Consider the following 20,814-nt stretch of genomic DNA (forward strand, 5'->3'; position numbering starts at 1 on the left):
GGAAAAGGTCTAGATTGGATATGACTAAAATGATTAAGCAATTGTCGAGGACAATCTGAGGTTTACCAAAGATTGGTTGCTCAGGGACAGTTGGAAGTATAGTGCTAATTTTGGAAGGACCATATTGACATATTCTGAAAAGAGGCATCTCTTATTCAGAAGTGATAGTCAAAATGAGAATATGGAGTTGTCTCCATAGGTGGAAGTTGTCTGTGTAAGATTAGAAAACTTAATGCAAGAAGCATGTCCAAAGCAATGTACTTTGAATATGAGACTTAGTTTCCATGGAGTTGATCTCCATTGGAATACCTTATAATGACTGTTGACAAGTCTTTGTGACTTTGTACATATTCATTACAGGAAGGTCAGTGCATATAAGTTTAAAATCTAAACAGATTTCGATAAATGATAGGAATTTGAAATTCTCACATTTTTCGATAAGCATTTGGGAGTGTGAAATTAGAATCATTGAAATTATGTTCAATTGGTTTATTTCACAAAGTAAGGATCATAGACAAACATAGAGTGCATACTTGGTGTATGGCAAAGCTATTGTTTAAGAAAAACATAGTGTACATGCTTGGAGCATGGGGCGACTAGTGTTTTTAATTCAAGTATAAAGTTGATAAAACCGAAACAATGAATAATGAGTAATCAGTATGGTGATAAATAAAAGTGTTTATTTATATTCATAGGGTTTGATACCATATTTGATTCATTTATTCTTGTGTTTCACTTTGCATGTTTTGACTTCCAGAATAACTAAGTCGCTCTTCCTGAATGATTAAGTTATTCAAACCATCCACAGTCGGTCATATGTTGGAAGTAGATATGAATCAAGACTGTCATGAGTTGGTTTGTAGAGGTCCAAGTTGGTGGACAAAGTGGTGCTACAACACTCAAGAGTGCTCATAAGTTCTGAGTATTGGATTCAACCCGCGCTCATTTGAATCACTTCATGGATTTTATCATGAGTGATCATGAGACGATAATATCTTATATTCTTCAAACCTAGAGATATGAGTTGTTACTATGAGTTGGTTGTACATTGATTGCACGAAAACGCATTCGGTAACTCGATGTTATAAAACGTGCCTTTGTGTATGATTCAACAAGTAGTAGAACAAGCCATATGAGTCGAAGTTTATCCATTCCTTTTACCTTCGGGATAAAAGCGATATATGTGGGCCCCTCGATGATTTAAAGATGATACATGTGAGTGCTTGGCCAAGCCAGGACTGATTTGATTTGTTCAATCAGTCAGTCATCATGAATCGGAAATCGGGAAACAACAAATGGACAGAGAGAATGATTGATAATCCATGTCTCAGTCCATATGGTATCTAGAATGGAGGAATATATGATCCCTTATCTAATGGACAAGTCATTGACAAAGGTCAGAGTTCATCGACAAGGTCAGAGTTCGACAGAAGCTTTTGAGAGCTACGATTGCTGATCGGTTCCTGAAGTCATACGCAATAATAGTTTTAGACTTATCCAAGTGGGAGACTGTTGGATTAATGTCTAATTCCATAACTATAATTGGTAAGACTTGACCCGACCCGACATGGTCCATTTGGGTTGCATGGCATCATGCATTTGGATAGACTATAATGAGAGAAATAACACTTAAGGTTGGTTAATATATTATAAGTTCTAATATATTAATAAGGTTATTTAATTAGTATTGATCAAGAATTAATTTGGAATTAATTAAGTGATCAAGAGGAGACTAATTAAATATATGGATTGATTGTGTAAATCATTCATTCTTATATATGTGGGCTTGTGATCCAAGATTCCTTATGTTGGACTAAGTCCATGGGGTGACCCATGGATACTCCATGGAGGTTAAAATCCATGGAGCATAAGAAATGGGTAAAGTTATGAGTTACATAGTGTAACCCTAATAGCCACCATATAAAAGAATCCCATGGCTCAAGAAATCGTGCACTAATGTGTGAATATGAGGGCTAGACGATTTCAAGGAGTGTTCCATTTCTCTCAAGTCATTCCATGTGCATTTGGTGTTGTGTGAACCATTTGAGGTGTCACACTTGGGGCACTAGGCACTCAAGCTTCATGGAGACAAGCTACATCAAACAAAGGTATGTATTCTATCCATTTGATTACCCAAGTATCAAGTATTGTATGCTAGATAGGGTAATACCTTGGAAAGTTTATAATTGCATGTATAATAGAGAAAACATAGATCCAAGGTATTTAGGGCTGCATGTACACTTAGGAGTGTTAGAATGCTCAAAACCCATCAAACTTGAGAGGTGATATAGACCATGAGATAAGGGTGAGAGGTGGACGATGTGAGAAGCCTTTTCCCAAACGATGTCCCCGTCATTCAGCAGAGTATGGATGACAACCACGGACTATTCTAGACAGTCCAGTGGAACACTAGCAGGCTCGCAACTTGTAGGTGTTGCGAATGATGTGTTCACCCGGTGTACTCTAAACCCTGGCGATCATGCCGACTCGGTGCCTAAACCTTGGCGATCATGCAGACTTGGTGCCAAAACCCTGGCGACTATGCGGACTTAGTGCCTGTTGTATAAACCCTGGCGACTATGCAGACTTAATGCTAAACCCTGGCGACTATGCGGACTTAGTGCCTGTTGTATAAATCCTGGCGACTATGCAGAATTAGTGCCTAAACCCCGGTGACGATGGACTTCATGCCGATTCCTTAGGATGATCCTTAGGAATGCATGAACGAGGAATAATTGATTCTTAGGGTAGATCCTTAAGAGTAAAGAAGATAATGGGGATGTGTAATTGGGTTGATTGTTTGATGTTTAAACATAATAATTATATTATTGTGGGTTGAAAACCCTATGTACTCACCAGGTTTCCCAACCTGACCCACTCAAGCTTATTTGTATCACAGGTGTCGATATGAAGCTACTTTACACTGAGAGATTTAAAAGGGATGTAGATCACTAGTGTAAATGAATGTAAGTTATGTTTATGCTTATGTTTCTATATTTACGATGACATCCCAAATGTTTTAAAATGAATAAAAATACATTTCTTCGGAAATGCTTTGATAATGTATTTATCATGTTTTTCTGGGAACAAATTCCGCAACATTTTTATTAAAAGAGATACTCTGATTTTTATAAAGCATAAACAAAATCGGTCTTTTCTGGCCGTGAAAATGGGGATGTCACAGTTGGTATCAGAGCATTAGTTTAAGCGAACTAGGAATTTGTAGGATTTCTAGACTTAAACTTAGAATGCTAAGCGATGATTGTGAGATGTGAGCACTAGCTTATTTAGGAAAGTATGCCTAATATGCTTTATGTGCTAAATGATTTATGCCTTATGTGTTGTTATTTGTTCGGATCTATGGTCTGTTGCCGACCGGATCTGGAAATCTTATGTGTTTAGGATTCTAAACGTACGACTACGATATTAGTAATCTAAATTCACCCTATTCGGTGTAAAGATCAAAATGGCAAGAACCCGCAGTGGAGCCGGGAATGCAAATGGGAACAGGAATCAACATCCAGTGATTGAGCAAATACCCATTATGGTAGCCGCTCCAGAGCCAATCACCATGGTCGGAGTACAAGCGATGATCCAAATGATGTTGGATCGTCAAATGGAGGAAACAAGGCATTTACTTCAACAAAATCGAGAGGAACTTACGGTGCCTATTGAACAGCCCGAGCTCAATGATGGGCAGTTAGAAGGAGGGAACTACAGTGGGACGGTTGGTCAAGCCAACCCACCGATAGTTAGACGAAACAATCAGGATGGAGCAAATAACGGACGTGGATGCAAGTACAAGGATTTCATGGCATCCAAACCCCCGAGTCTTTCTGGAAGCCCAACACCGGTGAAAGTTATGGACTGGATCTCCAAGATGGAGACAATGTTTGAGAGTTGCGAGTGTAGCAACAAACAGAAGACCGCTCTCGCGATCCCTCTGTTAAAGTCTGGAGTACTGAGCTGGTGGAAACTACTAGCTAACACGATGCCCAAGGGAGAAGCAAGCAAGATGTCTTGGGAAGATTTTGTGGTGCAACTGAAAATGCAGTACTGCTCTGAGCAGGATCTTCTAGAGATCAACAATGAGTTTCAAAATCTGAAGAAGGGAAGGATGAGTGTCACTGAGTATGCTGCAAGTTTTACGGAGAAGATGAAGCTTGTTCCTTACCTAGTTCCAACTGAGCTCTCCAAGGTCAACAAGTTTTCCCATGGATTACCAGCGGACTTTGGTCCAATGGTCAAGCAAGCAACCACTTTGAAAGCCGCCATCTGGGCAGCCAGGAATGTTGAGACTCAGATTAGGGAAAAGGGTCTGGAGAAAGCTGAAGTTGGCGAGAAAAGGAAGTATGAAGGATCTTCAAAATCCAACAAAGAAAGGAAATTCTCAAAGACTGAAGAAGGAGGAGGAGGAGGAGGTGAAGCTAAGTGGTGCGAGAAGTGTAAAAAGAAACACTTCGGGAAATGTAGCGAGGAGGTGACTTGCTACAAATGTGGAAAGACATGGCATTACGCCAGCAAGTGTACATCCAACAAGAGGGTGTGCTACAGATGTAACAAAGAAGGGCACGTTTCTAAAGACTGCCCGAAGAGAAACGAGGCTGCAAGCCCAGAAACGCCACCAAGGCCAAGGGCATTCCACATGCTCCTCGACGAAGCAGAGAACAACGCAAGGAATCGAGGATGAGGAATTCATACCCAAAGATCAAGTTAAGAAGTAACCAAGGGGATAGAATCATATGATGTAGCCTATTAGAGGCATAGTCTAGGGTGAACTTGAACACCTATGTAATAGTTTCAAGAAATAATAAAGCCTTCGTTTTGTTATCTGGTGTGTTAAACTGTTATATGATTTTCTTGTATGGTGAATTGGGGACTGCGAGACAATACTTGGGACGAGTATGAGTAGGTGTGAAAGGTAGTAGATGGATATACTACCGGAAGCACAGGACTCACGCTTGGATCAGGGAAAGTCACAAGGTTACCAAGAAGCTAGTAATTGATTCCGTTTTATTCAAGCATGTCGTTACCATCGATTCGGTAATGACTAAGAATATTGTTGTTATTCCGACCCTGGTGGTCATATCGAATTGACTCCGACTATGGTGAGTATGATACGTGGTTCAGAGAACCAAGTCCAATGTAGCATCTGACTTAAGCTAGAAGCTTGAAGTGAAAGACAATCAAATCGATCAGTAGAGGTATCGCGATAGTTGCTTGTAGCTAGGAATGCTACCTTTTAAGATGTGATTATATCCCATTAGAACATGAAGGAAGGTATAGTCTGTTCTAGAATTTGACTCTTAGAGACCTGAGTCTAAGCATTGCAACATATGATGATAGGTCATTAGAATATGACACATCGTTCCATTGTAATAATAAAAGTACTTATCTTAAGTTCGTATCCAGTGAGGATCGAGATTGTGACTTGAAGGTCATAATTTGGAGTCTAACGTCAGATAGGGAGCAAGTGCAAGATTAAGCACCGCCTACAGTCAACGAGTCCAAGAGTTAGATACTCGTTCGAAGAAACATCAAAGAAGTTACGATTATTACTTAGGATGAAGAGATAACGTATGGAGACATCATGTGAGCCCTGTTTCGTTGATGATTCCGGGACGTAATCATCCTAAGGGGGAGATAATTGTAACGCCCGTAGATCCGGGCTAGTCAATCTAGGAGATAATAGGGGTCGAAAACGGCTTTTCGACAAAATATTATTTAGAATAAATAATCTTAACAAAGTTGTAGAATATGTCTCAAGGGTTCCGTACATATAAAGAACGCCGGAATCCGAGTTATAACGAAGAAGTTATGACCCATCGAAGTTTCGCGACGGAACCGACACGACACCTGGAAGCGTAAATAGTGAATTTACTATAGAGCGACTTTTAGCCTTAGCGGCCTAAACGAAAGTCGTAGAATACGTTAAACCGAGAGCGTCCATAAAAAGAACGCCCAAATCTGACTTCGTATGAGGAAGTTATGATTTTTCGAAGTTTCGGCTTAGCGGTATACAGCCCGAAGTTCGAATATTAGATCGAACGGTTTTTAGCCGACAAAACCTAAACGAGAATCGAAGATCTCATTAATAGTAGCGTAACGATAAAAAGACAGACGAAAACGGACGTCGGATGAAGAAGTTATGAGATTTTAACGGACCAATCCTGTCCCGGCCTGTTAACAATATAACTTTTAAAATAAAGTCAAACTTTGCCGACGGAGTCTAAACGAAAATTGTACAGTACGTTCCCGCCTACGCGTGGATATAAATAACGTCGAAAACGGAGCTCGTACGAGGAAGATACGAATTTTAGAAGTTAAGGGGGCAATTTGCGAAGCTGATGCATGGATTGATGACGTGGCGTAAGTCCCAGCCGTCCAATGAGCTCGCTTCGGATTGTGACACGCCACCCCTCGCATTACGCCCAGCGTCTGAGATCTCGTACGCGCAGCGTACAGCTGGTCTCCTAGGCCCAGAAGCGAAAACGTCGCACCATCGAGCCTTCGCCACCTGTCGTTCCTATCTGAAGTTACGCCCTGCGTAACCTGCTGAACGCGCAGCGTAGTCCGAGCTGCTGGCCCTATAAATACCATGCGAATTCTCCCGGATTTCTCACACATTTCTCCACTCTTTCTCTCACTACTTTCTCTCTCTAGGGTTTCTAACCCCCCCTAAAGCCTAGGTGAACCCCTAGCACCCGAAGGAATCCCCGTGGCTCCCAGAGTCCCGAGAAAAAAAGGGTCTTTCGGTTTGGAAACGCTGCTCATAGCGAAGCCCAGTTTTCTATAAAACCCGTTGTAAGTGAGCTACGCCTACGCTATTTTTAATATAGCTTTTATTTAATTATAGAAACATTATTAGGACTTTAAAATAATTATTTGGGCTATTATTATGAGTTATATAGGGTGTTGTTTAACGCTTATATAATAATAATAATAGCTAGACTATTAATTAGTCACGGTTAACGTTAGACTAAACCCTAGTGGTATTGATACTAGGTTTTGTCAAGGGAAAATTGTTTTGAGATAACGAAGCGATGTCCAAGTTCCGAGTCACCACCTTTCAGGTGAGTGCATAGTTACTTTCATCTTACACATAGATACGAAGTATTTTATATAAATTACGTGCTATGTGTGCATATTATCTGTATACTTGCTATCTATGCTGGATGAACGATTTTATACAAGTTTTATATGATTTAAACTGTATATGTATATATGTCTACATAATATGTTGGGTAAAACATGGGTAGATGAAATATGAGTTAGATGATGAGTTGAGAGGTGATATAGACCATGAGATAAGGGTGAGAGGTGGACGATGTGAGAAGCCTTTTTCCCAAACGATGGCCCCGTCATTCAGCAGAGTATGGATGACAACCACGGACTATTCTAGACAGTCCAGTGGAACACTAGCAGGCTCACAACCAGTAGGTGTTGTGAATGATGTGTTCACCCGGTGTACTCTAAACCCTGGCGATCATGCAGACTGGGTGCCTAAACCTTGGCGATCATGCAGACTTGGTGCCAAAACCCTGGCGACTATGCGGACTTAGTGCCTGTTGTATAAACCCTGGCGACTATGCAGACTTAATGCTAAACCGTGGCGACTATGCGGACTTAGTGCCTGTTGTATAAATCATGGCGACTATGCAGAATTAGTGCCTAAACCCCGGTGACGATGGACTTCGTGCCGATTCCTTAGGATGATCCTTAGGAATGCATGAACGAGGAATAATTGATTCTTAGGGTAGATCCTTAAGAGTAAAGAAGATAATGGGGATGGGTAATTGGGTTGATTGTTTGATGTTTAAACATAATAATTATATTATTGTGGGTTGAAAACCCTATGTATTCACCAGGTTACCCAACCTGACCCACTCAAGCTTATTTGTATCACAGGTGTCGATATGAAGCTACTTTACACTGAGAGATTTAAAAGGGATGTAGATCACTAGTGTAAATGAATGTAAGTTCTGTTTATGCTTATGTTTCTATATTTTCGATGACATCCCAAATGTTTTAAAATGAATAAAAATACATTTATTCGGAAATGCTTTGAGAATGTATTTATCATGTTTTTCTGGGAACAAATTCCGCAACATTTTTATTAAAAGAGATACTCTAATTTTTATAAAGCATAAACAAAATCGGTCTTTTCTGGCCGTGAAAATGGGGATGTCACAATTTCACTAGAATAAAGGGGGGCACAAATGCACTAGAACGTGTATAGGCTCAACTAAACATTTGGGTCCTCAAAGAATAATCAAACACAATACTAGCATGAATCCTAATTGCTTTACCAAAATTTTCTAAATTAATCCTAGCAATTTTAATGCAAAATTTTCCAAACTATACCTAAATTAGGATTCTAATGTAAATAATATGATCAACCCCCTACCCCACACTTAATTTATGCATTGCCCTCATTGCATATTATGCATGATATAGAAAATGACAAAGTAAAGAGGGAGTTAGAACAAACTCCCCCGGGATAGTAGTCGCGAGGTTGATGTTCTTCATTTGAAGGTCCATCTTCAATTGACTTTAGACATGGGAACAGCTCATCCATGCCTTGGGTGTCATTTGTATTGTGTGGTATAGCTCCAATAATGCAAAAAAAGTCTCGGAAAATGCTCGGAAAATGATCTTCAAAGAATATAACCAATGGCCGTGTCAAATGTCATCAAATCATCAGCTTGATAGTAGAAGAATGTGAAACTCGTCGAGCAGGTATGGTAACTCGCCAAGTTGTAGCGTAATTGGCAGAAAAATCTTGGTTTTTAACTTGGACTCTTCGAGTCCATAAAGTGCACTCGGCGAGTAGACCGTTGAGTGGAAAAAATATAAATTCTGCCGAGGTCCATTTCTGATGTATGTGGGGAATATTAGACTAATATTTTCCCTCATTTTGCTTAAGTAAATAAGCTCCTAATAACTCCTCAATCAACCGGACTCAAAACTTGACTCCAAACTTCGTTTTCTCTCGCCTAGACTCGATTTCTCAGTTGGTTAGCCTAGACTCTAGACCCTTGCACGCATCCCTTAACCTCAACTGAAAAGTTCAAAAACAAAACAGAAATGATAGGAAAGGAAAACATTAAAAATTCCTACTTAATCCTAACTACTTAAAGTTTAAACATCAACCAAACAGACAAAAACAAATAAAAACAATTGTCTTTACAAAACCAAATAAATAGAAATCAAAAGATATCAATCTTCATCTTCTTCTTCATCCCCTCCAACTCCACTTCCTCCGGCTTGATTTCTCCTTTGACTCACCCTCTCTTCCCAACTTTGCACACAAGGATATTCGGGCCCGGGTCTTGGTGCAAGATTCAATTGTTCAAACAAATGGACAAATGACCCATGGTGGTAGTTCATGCTCCGACCAAGATCATCCTGGTACCTCCTCAACTCTGCATTATACCAGTCCATAGGCAGTTGGTCATCCACCGGAATTACCGGTTGGTCTTCTCGTACCGGCTCGTGCCTTGGTCGGACTCGCCTACCCGGTTCCTCGGGCGCTAAAACTGCATCATCATTAGGGATATCCATGTGGCCACCACCATAATCCTCGATAATCCTCGCCCTCCTATACAATGTAATGCTAAAAGGAGGTGTAGGAATCATTGTCAACACATTCGCGGCCCCTTGTTCCAAGATCCCATATGTCCTAGCCAATTTGATCACAAACATCCCACCATTAATTTTAGAGGTGATCCTCTCTTTAACTGACCCTTCCGCCAAGTATTTTGCCAAACAATAAGGAAAATTGCAAAACGTGTTAAGAGTAATGATACTCCACAAGTAGAAAATGTCGAGGGTCGGGACTTTGTCATTGTCCTTTCGCATATTGATGGTACTCGCGACAAGACGGTGGATCAAACGGTGAATGGGAGAACGGATGCTTCCCTCTTGAGCAAAAGAAGGAATATAAACCCGGTTAGCGATAGTGTTCCACCAGTTAGCAACAAGCACTTCCTCGGGCAGGTCTTTGTGGCAGTGTCCAAGGAAGGACTCGAAATTTTCAGACATGATTATATGTTGGTCATAGATCCCTATCCTCCATCCGAGCTCGGCTATACTACACGAGTGTAATTCCCCTCCAAGACAGAAAGTAATGATACTCGGATTGTAGTAATCACTACCACCTCGGAAGGAGATGGTAGAGAAAAATTCCCAGCACAATTCTTAATAAACTGGTTCTTGGATTCTAAACAGCCGGCTCCATCCATCACAAGTGATTGTCACCCCATTGTGCACAAAGGTCTTGACCAAGTACGGGGTCAATTCCTCCTCCAATCCCGCCTGGCCAATCCGATGCCAATTGATCTCATTAGGCACATAGATTTCCTTTCTCCTAAGTGTGTCCAACTTGTTCTTAGCACAGGCTAATCAGGATTTTGAAGTAATTTGTGGGAAGTTTAACCATGAGATGTCCCCATGGCCTCTTCCTCTTGAACTCTGGCCTCTCCTTGACATTTCTCTGCAAAACATCACAAAACAGAACAAACCAAGATGCCACAGAACATTAAAATATAAGAAATCTGGTAACTGCATCATGGACTCGTCGAGTCCAAGAACCGACTCGGCGAGTCGCATGAACTGTGCGAGTCAATCTTCTTAATCGGACAAAATTATCCATCCAAAGCCATAAATTAGTCCAATGGTTTGTCTAGGTATGTCTATTAAGCATTAATCCACAAACATTTCGTCTATAACAACCTAATTTGACCAAAAATCAAAACCCTAGAATTGGAGTAAACTCCAAAATCCGATTTTGCACAAATTATGATCATTAATATACCAAAGGTTGAAACTTTAACAAAATTAAACAGAAAATTGTTACCTTTTTGGTTAGATTGTGAGAAATCACAAGAAATTGGAGATGAAAGCTTGAGAGGAAACTCGCTCGTCGTGCGGCTGTGGCGGATGAATGAGAATGTGTTTTTACTATTAGGGTTAAAACCCTAATTTACATAATGTAATTATTTTTTCGGGTTAATACGTGGACTCGCCAAGTAGGGGTACCTACTCGCCGCGTAGATATGTGAGTCTGCAAAATATCGCGATTTTTCAAATGGACTCGCCGAGCAGTTAAATGGACTCGACGAGTTTTTCATTATGTTTGAATTTTTTTTTAGTTCTTAAATTTTATGCCACCATACCCCACACTTGAGCTTTGCTTGCCCTCAAGCAATCATTTTATGCAAAGAAGAAGAATGAAAAAGACAAATCCTAAAAAAAACGAAAATAAAATGAAAAAGAAAGGTAAAAAGAAAGCAAACTCTAAAATCGGGTTGCCTCCCGGAAGCGCTTCTTTTTGAGGAGTCGTTAGCTGGACTCCTTCCCGCGCTACGTTTCAGTGGTTTCCTCCAAATCTAGCCCTTCTTCAAGTCCTGCGTCTTTTGGGATTCCTTCTTCATATTTATGCACCCGATGCCCATTAACCTTGAAAGGGGTTCCATCTTTTGATATAAGCTCGATAGCTCCATGTGGGAAAACTTGTTTAACCACAAAAGGCCCATCCCACCTTGTTTTTAGCTTGCCCGGATAAAGCTTTAACCTTGAATTGAAGAGTAGCACCTTTTGTCCTTCTCTTTAGTCTCATGTCATGCCATTTCTTAGTCTTCTCTTTGTATATTAATGAATTTGTATATGCTTCATTTTTAAGTTCTTCAAGGGCATTCATTTGCATCAACCGGTTGGTACGAAGTTCAGCCAACTCAAAATTACACATCTTTAAAGCCCAAAATGCTTTATGCTCTATTTCAACCGGAAAGTGACAATTTTTTCCATAAACTAACCTATATGGTGTAGTACCAATAGGTGTTTTGAAAGCTGTTCGAAAAGCCCAAAGTGCATCATCAAGCTTATCTGACCACTGCTTTCTATTTGCTCCAACCGATCTCTCTAAAATTCATTTTAATGCCTGATTTGTCACTTCAGTTTGTCCACTCGTTTGTGGATGATAGGATGTCGAAAACCTATGGTGTACACCATATCTTTTTAACACCTTAGCTAATTTATCATTTGCAAAGTGAGTTCCCCGGTCACTAATAAGAGCTTTAGGAACTCCAAACCTTGAAAATAACTTTTTAAGAAAACGCACCACTACTCGAGCATCATTAGTAGGTAATGCTTGTGCTTCCGCCCATTTAGACATGTAGTCGACTGCCACAAGGATATATTTATTCCCTTTTGACATTGGGAAAGGTCACATAAAGTCAATCCCCCAAATATCAAATATCTCACAAACTTGAATATTATGTTGGAGCATCTCGTTTCAGGACGATATGTTCCCCGCTCTTTGGCACGAATCTCATTCTTTGACATATTGAGTAGCATCTTTAAATATTGTAGGCCAATAGAAACCAATATCAAAAATATTTTTAGCCGTATATTGTGCTCCACGATGTCCTCCAGTGGGCCCGCTATGACAATGTTCCAAGATTTCCCAACTCTCTTTCCCGAACACATATCTTCGTATCATCCCGTCCGCACAGCTTCCGAAAAGGTACGGCTCATCCCAAAAGTAATACTTTATTTCTGAAAAGAATTTCTTCTTTTGTTGTCGGGTTAAGTCTTTTGGAATGTATTCACTTGCTAAGTAATTAGCTGTATCCGCAAACCATGGTACCTCTCCTGCTATCACCAAAAGATATTCTTCGGGAAAATTATCTCTAATCTCGATTTCCTCTAATTCTTCCAAATACGGGTTCTCTAATCTTGATAAATGATCGGCAGCCAAGTTCTCCAGTCCCTTTTTATCTCGTATTTCAATATCAAATTCTTGTAGAAGTAAGACCCGACGTAGCAATCTTGGTTTTGCATCTTGTTTAGCAAATAAATACTTTATGGCAGAATGGCCGGTGAAAACAATTGTTTTGGACAAGACTAAATAGGGTCGGAATTTATCAAAAGCATATACCACTGCTAGCAACTCTTTCTCGATAGTAGTATAGTTTTCTTGAGTCGGGTTTAAAGTTTTACTTGCATAATATATAGGCTGAAAATGTTTGTCAATTCTTTGTCCCAAAACGGCTCCTATCGCTTATTCACTTGCATCACGCATTAGCTCAAAAGGAAGATTCCAATTTGGGGCTATCATTATAGGAGTAGTAGTCAACCTTTCTTTTAATAATTGAAATGCTTCATGACAATCTTTAGAGAAATTGAATGGAGCGTCCTTCAAGAGTAGTTGAGTCAAAGGCCTAATGATCTTTTAGAAGTCTTTAATGAAGCGACGATAAAATCCCGCATGGCCAAGAAAACTCCTTACCCCTTTTACATTTGTCGGAGGTGGTAACTTAGCTATTGTGTCAACCTTTTCTCTATCTACCTCGATCCCCATCCTTGAAACCTTGTGTCCTAAGACGATCCCTTCCTTTACCATGAAGTGGCACTTTTCCCAATTGAGTACCAGGTTTGTCTTCTCGCATCTTGCTAACATTAGATCCAAGTTAGATAATCAATCTTCAAAATAGGATCCAAAAACCGAGAAGTCATCCATGAAAACCTCTATAAATTTATCGATCATGTCATGGAAGATAGCCATCATGCACCTTTGGAATGTAGCAGGTGCATTGCATAACCCAAAAGGCATGCGTCGGTATGCAAAAGTCCCACTTGGGCATGTAAAAGTGGTATTCTCTTGGTCTTGTGGGTCGATTGGAATTTGAAAATACCCCGAAAAACCATCGAGAAAACAATAATATAGATGACCGGAAAGCCTTTCTAGCATTTGATCAATAAATGGCAACGGGAAGTGATCCTTGCATGTAGCATCATTAAGCTTTCTGTAGTCAATGCAAACGTGCCATCCGGTTACTGTTCTTGTTGGAATTAACTAGTTATCTTCATTGGTAACCACCGTCATTCCTCCTTTCTTCGGTACCACTTGCACCGGACTTACCCATGGGCTATCAGAGATTGAGTAAATGATACCAGCATCTAATAGTTTAACCACCTCCTTTTTCACCACTTCTTGCATGTTTGGGTTAAGTCTTCTTTGGCGTTGAACTACAGGTTTAGCTCCATCTTCTAGGTTAATCTTATGAGAACAATAGGCTGGACTTATCCCTTTGATATCGGTTATCTTCCATGCTATGGCCCCTTGTCTTTTCTTTAGCACTCCCACAAGGCTTTCTTTCTCATGTTTAGCTAGATCAAAAGCTATAATTACTGGTTTTTGTTGGCCATCTTCAAGAAATGCATATTCCAGGTGACCAGATAGAATTTTTAGTTCAGATTACGTGTTCTGTATGTTGAACACGTCGAGTCCAGTGAGGGGACTCGTCGAGTCCCAGGCTAAATTCGCGACTGATCGGGTTTTTTCGGATGGACTCGTCGAGTCGGTGGATGCTACTCAGCAAGTCGGGCTTTCAGCACTTATGATTAATTCATTATATTCAGCTTCCTCAAGCAATCTCTCTATCTCCATCAGGTCTCTTTCAGCATTAAATTCATCTTCAAAGGTAATGGTGGACTTGTTTGGTTTGTCTTCTTTCCATTCTTCCATTAATTCTTCCATCATATCAACCGAGAATGTCGTGTCATCACTATACCTTGCATGCTTCATTGCTTGATCAACTCCAAATGTAACTGAATCGTTTCCCACCCGGAGGGTAAGTTTAGAATCTCGCATGTCTACTATAGAACTCGCGGTGTTAAGGGAGGGTCTTCCAAGCATGATCGGGACTTGAGGGTCCGCTTCCATGTCTACTACTATGAAGTCCGCGGGGAACACAAACTTGTCACCTTTCACCAATAGATCTTCGCATATTCTCCTTGGAAATGTGACCGTTTTCTTTGCTAAGTGAATTGCCATTCGAATTGGCCTTGGCTCCGGAAGATTTAATTTCTTGAAGAATGAATATGGCATGAGGTTAACATTTTCCCCCAAATCAGCCAATGCATTTATAGTTGCTAGATTTCCGAATTGACAAGGTAATGTCAAACTTCCCGGATCACCCTTCTTCTTCGGTAATTTGTTCAATATGGCAGTTGAACAATTTTCATTTAAGACCACTTTCTTCACCTCTTCCATCTTCTTTCTATTAGTTAGAAGCTCCTTTAGGAATTTGGCATATTTAGGCATTTGTGCAACTGCCTCGATGAATGGCATATTAATTTGAAGGGCCTTTATGTGTTCCAGGAACTTTTGGTAATCAACATCATGCTTTTATTGTCTGGCTCGAGCCGGAAATGGCAGTGGAGGCTGATATGGCTTAACAGGAGGTTTGTTTTTCTGTTCAGATGGGGGACTCGTCGAGTCCATATTTGGGACTCAGCGAGTCGGATCGGGAATTTGCGATTTTTCAGTTTCTGCTTCTTCCTCTCGCACCAACTTAGGATATTCTTTCTGAATAGGGGCCAGAGGAGTTATAATCTTCCCACTCCTAGATGTCATGATGTTTATATGTGCGCCTTTCGGATTGTTTTCGGTAGTACTAGGAAGTCCACCCGGTCGTCTCTCATTAATTTGTAATGCAAGTTGGCCCAGCTGTTTTTCAATATTGAGAATGGAAGCTTGCTGGTTCCTAAGCAAGGTTGTTTGGTCTTTCATCATGATTTGGTGCTCTTTCATTAAGTTTTGTTGCTCCTTAACTGCAGCATCGGTATCGCTGTGCCTTTTCTCGGATGCGGCTGCAAATCTCGTAAGCATATCTTCAAAGTCTGACTTCTTTTCTTGCACCGGTTCCTCTTTTTGATAAAAACCTCTTCCTTTTTTCTTATACTTTTCCTCCTTTGCCTTCTTGTACTCATCATAAGGTAGCCATTCTTTCTTTTGTTTGCGCCAATCATCATCATATCTATCACCGCTTGAGTAACACACTTGTACTTTCCGGTTCCCGTTCTCGTCAAGGTCACAGTCTTTAGTAAGGTGGGGCCCTCTACAGTTTTCACATCCCACTCTAATGGCATGGATGGATTGGTCCATCTTAGTCATTATTCTATCCATACTTTCCAATTTTGCCATCATTGCTGCCATGTCATCCGAAATAGAATTCACCATCCCTCTAGTTGAGTCATTTCTTGGGTTATGATATTCTCTAGAGTGTTTAGAGAATTCTTCAATTAGCGCTTTTATCACCGGGGGTGGCTTCTTTGTGAGTGGTCCTTGCGAATCAAGGAGCTGCTTAGTTGTTACATTCACTCCATCAAAGAAAATGGAGACTTCTTGTTGACTGTTTAGATCATGGTGTGGGAAGTTCCTTAGTAGGCCTTTGTATCTCCCCCATGCCTCATAAAGTGACTATCCAACTTGTTGCTTAAAATTGGCTATGGTCTTCTTCAATTTTGCTATTTTTGAGGGAGGGCAAATTTGATCGATAAATTCCTTACGCATTTTAGTCCAAGTAGTAATGGATCCTGGAGGGAGTGATTTCAACCAATCTTTCGCGGCTCCCTTAAATGTAACCGCTAACATACGAAGCAAAACAGTATCACGAGTCACATTAGGAACATTGAAGTAGTCGGCTATGTCGTTGACCTTGTCAAGATGCTTGTATGCGTCTTCGTGATCCTTCCCGAAGAATGGGATTTCCTTTAGTTGAGCAAGTATGTGGCCCTTAAGTTCAAAGGTGGCAGTTGCGGGAATCGCGGGTTTCACGAGTCCTGGGCCAGTATCTTCGCGCATCCTTTTCTTCCATTCACCCATGGGAACTTCATCGATGTTAGCCATGGTGTTAGCTAGTTAGCCTTCTATGTCGCTTCCTTCTATGTCAGATTCGCTTCCTTCCCTTTCGGTTTCGTACTCGGTGTCTTCCTTCGTGTTGTTGGATTCTCCAACTTTCTGGCCCTTTTTCTTGCTAAAAGCTGATTTGAGGCTTTTAAATGGTGACTTCTTTGGTGCTGAAGATGATTCTACCGGTTTGTTCTTGTCCTTCCTAAGAGCTGATTTCGGGTTTGCGAGTGGTGGGATCAAGGGTGTGCCTGATCCTCGGGTCATAAAATACCTGAAAAAAAACAAGAAACACGCGTAAAAAGAACAAAAAACGAAATAAAAAACGAAACTGAAAATTTGCCTTGGACTCGTCGAGTAGCTTCGACTGCACACGACGAGTTCAACGGTAAGACATAAATTTTTTTAACAAAAATCCTAAAAACAGAAAAACTTAATACTTAAACCTAATAACTAAATTACTAAAGCAGTAACTTTGTGCAAGATAGATCTCACACAAAGGATCGATAACACTAGCAATTAGAATTAATTTTTGGACTGTTCCCTGGCAACGGCGCCAAAAACTTGATGTGTATATAAATGCACTAGTTTTAGTCCTACTTTTAAGATATAATTTAGACACACAAAAGCAGTGGACCTGTCAATTGGTGGTATAGTTGAATAAGCAGGGTATCGAACACAGGGAACGGTAATTAAACTAATGACTAGAATTAACTAAAACAATTAATAAAAGTAAAAGGTTTTCTCTAGTTTTGCAAGACTAGAAACTTAACAAATTAACTAACACGCAAATTAAGTAACTAACAGCTAAAGCAAGTAAAAACCAACTAAATTCAATAATAAGGAAGCTTATGTTTAGGTTCGATTCATTTACTCCTATGGTTGATTTTATGGAAAGTGCAATGGATTAATTGTTATTGGCTACGGATTAAAGTGATTAGGTTCACATTCGCTATTACCATTCCTTAGAAAACAGATTAATTTAAGCACTGATCAAGTGATTAAACTAATAAATTTCCTAGTTTATTGATTCGGGTTAAGTAAGACTTGTAGTTAGCTTATCAAATTACTAATTCAATTAACTTCTTGTTGATGGCTCGTCACACAAGCTCACACATTAACTTACCTATTTTCTACGTAACCCTAGTTTCACGTTCGCGATTCCTAGACATATAACAATGTTTTCACATAAATCATATGAGATAAGCAATTAAGAGATGTTCATGCAGCTTAATATACTTGTAATTAACAGAAAATAGTTGTTGTTAAGACATAAGGTTCTTTAACAAGCTTAACAAAACAAAACTCACCAAATTAAATTAATCCAACCATAAAATCAAGCCATATTCATAAAGTCATGTATCCTAAACAGAAGTTATGAGTTTTTAGCTCATATCTACAACAAATAACAACATAAATTCAAATTCTAATGATTCAAACATGGTTCAAAACAAAGATTAAGAAAAGAAGAATATTTATTTGCCTTTGATCTCTTCTAAATTGCTTCTTAGGTTGAATTCTCGAAAACTAAAGCTCCAAGAACCCTTCTGGCCTCCAAAAATCGTCCAAGGCTTCCCCCATTTGTTAGGGTTTGAATGAGAAGCGTTTCTATATATATATATATATATATATATATATATATATATATATATATATATATATATATATATATATATAATGAAAACAAGGGCGACTCGGCGAGTCCAGTGACCGACTCGACGAGTCCATCACTTAAAATCCGTGGACAGCAAGTCAGCGTAAAGAATCACGAAACTTCTGACCAACTCGTCGAGTTGATGGCCAAATCGTCGAGTACATTTGGAATCAACATTTTCTCAAAACACTAAAGTCGTCCTAAATTGTGTCTAGTTTTCAGAACATTTTGAATCTCGTCAATCAAAGTTACGGTTCATGAGATATGGCCAAAACACTGACGAGGGGTCAAGCTGTCCAGCAACATCCTTCTTTGTTCAAAATCCAAGATCCAAGCTTCCAATCTCCAATTCCGGTTCCTTTTTCTCCCGAGCACATATTTTAGGCTGAAAATACAATTTAAACAATATTAAGTACCTTTTGTCCATAAATTGCAAGAAATTAGCCAAAAAGTATTAAAATTCTACACAAAATATATAGCTAAATATGCACATATGAATCCCAGATCTGAGATATAAGTCACTTGGGACGTCCAAATCCCAAAGACCTTGGTCCTTCTCCTTGATATAAGAAATGAATTATCAAGTTAGAGACTTGATTACCAGAAAGTGATGAGGATGGAAGGAAATCCCAGGATCTACTATCTTCTCCTTGAACCTTCTAGCTCCTTCTCCTTCTTCTAGCTTCAAGAACACACCAAAGCACTCAAGAATGGCTCACAACTCACAAGATACTCTAGGGTTTCGTGGATTAGGGTTTAGGACTTGGAGGCTGGAAATGAGGCAAAAAGGTGGGGATTAAGATGCTTAAATAGGATGCAAAACCCCAAAATTAGGCTCTTGACTTGTCGAGTAGGTAGCTAAAATCCCGCGTCCAAACTCAATTCTACTCGACGAGTCTGGGGCTTCCAACTCGTCGAGTAGCTTTATAAAAATGAATAATTTGTAAATAAATGCGTACCAGAAACCGTGCATTACAACAACAGATGATGTTTCTACTATCGCTTGTGATTTTGGATAATCCTTTGTCCATTTCATCAATCGAGGATAACCCACGTCATATTCATGAATGATTTCAGAATTAACTTCTCCAAATTTCAAATGTTCATCATTATCCTTGGTTTTCGATCTCCCCCTGGTCATCATTAATCAAAGCATCTTCCACCTGAAGATAATCATTGATGGTTAAATTCTCCCCTGCAAACAATCATCATTAGAAAGATTATGCTCCTAAACATGAGTATTATTTATTTGATTCGCAGAAGAAGCAGAAACAACTTCACTTGAGGGAACTTCAGTGGTCGCAATATCCCCCCCCCCCCCCCCCCCCCCCGCGGAACTTGAGCATTCATAAAATTGACTTAAGTAGAAACGTCTTTATCAACATGAACTTCAACATTCTCTATAGCTTCATCAACCAATTTCAAAAATTCATCTGCTTAATTGTCTTCGATTTTAGATTCAGAAGATATTGACTTTTCATGTTCATCAAATATATTCAGAAAATCTTCATACAGTGATATGACAGGAATTGTCTTTGTACAAGATGAAGGAGATTTTTCACCCTATTAAACATCATTTTTCTAGAAATAATTTATGAAATTATCATCAAACGTAACATAATAGCTTTCCTCAATCATCTTTGATTTCTTGTTCCGAACTCTACATGCTTTAGATGTGAGAGAATAACCCAGAAATATTCCTTCATCAGCTTTAAATCAAACTTGTTGCGATGTTCCTTTGAATTGTAGAGAAAGAATCTATAAGCAAAAACATGAAAAAATTTAACGTTAGGCTTGTGATTATTTAAATTTTTATAAGGTATAATAAGAAATGTCTTATTAATATAAGAAAGATTTTGAGTAAAGTATGCGGCTCTGATAAATTCAATGTAGAAATATAATGGAAGATTTGGGAATGATAACATTGTCCTCGTAGCTTCACAGAGAGAACGGTTTCGCCTTTCAACTACACCATTTTGCTGTGGAGTGTAAGGAGAGAAAAAATTGTGACTAGTTCCCTTATTCGTCAAGAAATCTTCCAATGTTTGATTTTTTAAATTCAACTCCATTGCCACTTCTAATCTTCCAAACCTGCTTTCGCAATTGCAATTCAATTTGCTTCCCAATATCTATAAGCTTTTGCATTGTTTTTAACTTCTGTTTAAAAAAGAATACCCAAGTGAATCGATAAAAATCATCAACAATAACAAGTATATACTTATTACCACCAATGCTTTAAATTGAAGATGGACCACAAAGATCAATGTGTAACAATTCAAGTGGTTCGATGATCTTGGTTTTCATTATTGAAGAATGACTTTTTTTATTTTCTTTCCTAATTCGCAAATGGCACACAAATTATCTTTCTCAAATTTAAGTATAGGGAGAGATCGCACGATATCACCAAGAACAAGCTTCTTGATATCTTTAAAGTTAAGATGTGAGAGTCGTTTGTGCCATAACC

The 20,814-nt window shown here is 39.3% G+C and overlaps 1 protein-coding gene across 1 annotated transcript; it reads right to left on the reverse strand.

The window, feature by feature from the left end:
- Positions 1 to 12,331: 12,331 nt before the first annotated feature.
- Positions 12,332 to 15,136, reverse strand: LOC145169256 (uncharacterized). The gene is made up of 3 exons (XM_079087822.1): positions 14,401 to 15,136; positions 13,925 to 14,211; positions 12,332 to 13,018 (listed from the first exon to the last, which is right to left on the reverse strand). Exons 1-3 carry the CDS (start codon positions 15,134 to 15,136, stop codon positions 12,332 to 12,334), a joined length of 1,710 nt encoding a protein of 569 aa, XP_078943948.1.
- Between the last annotated feature and the right edge of the window lie 5,678 nt (positions 15,137 to 20,814).

The sequence above is a fragment of the Lactuca virosa genome, chromosome 1, assembly GCF_052849685.1.
Source record: "Lactuca virosa cultivar CGN04683 chromosome 1, Lactuca_virosa_CGN04683_v6, whole genome shotgun sequence".
Classification (NCBI taxonomy): domain Eukaryota; kingdom Viridiplantae; phylum Streptophyta; class Magnoliopsida; order Asterales; family Asteraceae; genus Lactuca; species Lactuca virosa.

What these genes read in the sequence shown, in the direction of transcription:
- LOC145169256 (XM_079087822.1), bottom strand. Translation starts at nt 15,136, where the DNA reads ATGCCATTCATCGAGGCAGTTGCACAAATGCCTAAATATGCCAAATTC. An exon ending in ATATAATGAATTAATCATAA is followed by an intron (nt 14,212 to 14,400) that starts GTGCTGAAAGCC and finishes CATTTCTTGAAG; the next exon opens with ATGGCCAACAAAAACCAGTA. An exon ending in CAATCTCTGATAGCCCATGG is followed by an intron (nt 13,019 to 13,924) that starts GTAAGTCCGGTG and finishes AAACATTTTCAG; the next exon opens with CCTATATATTATGCAAGTAA.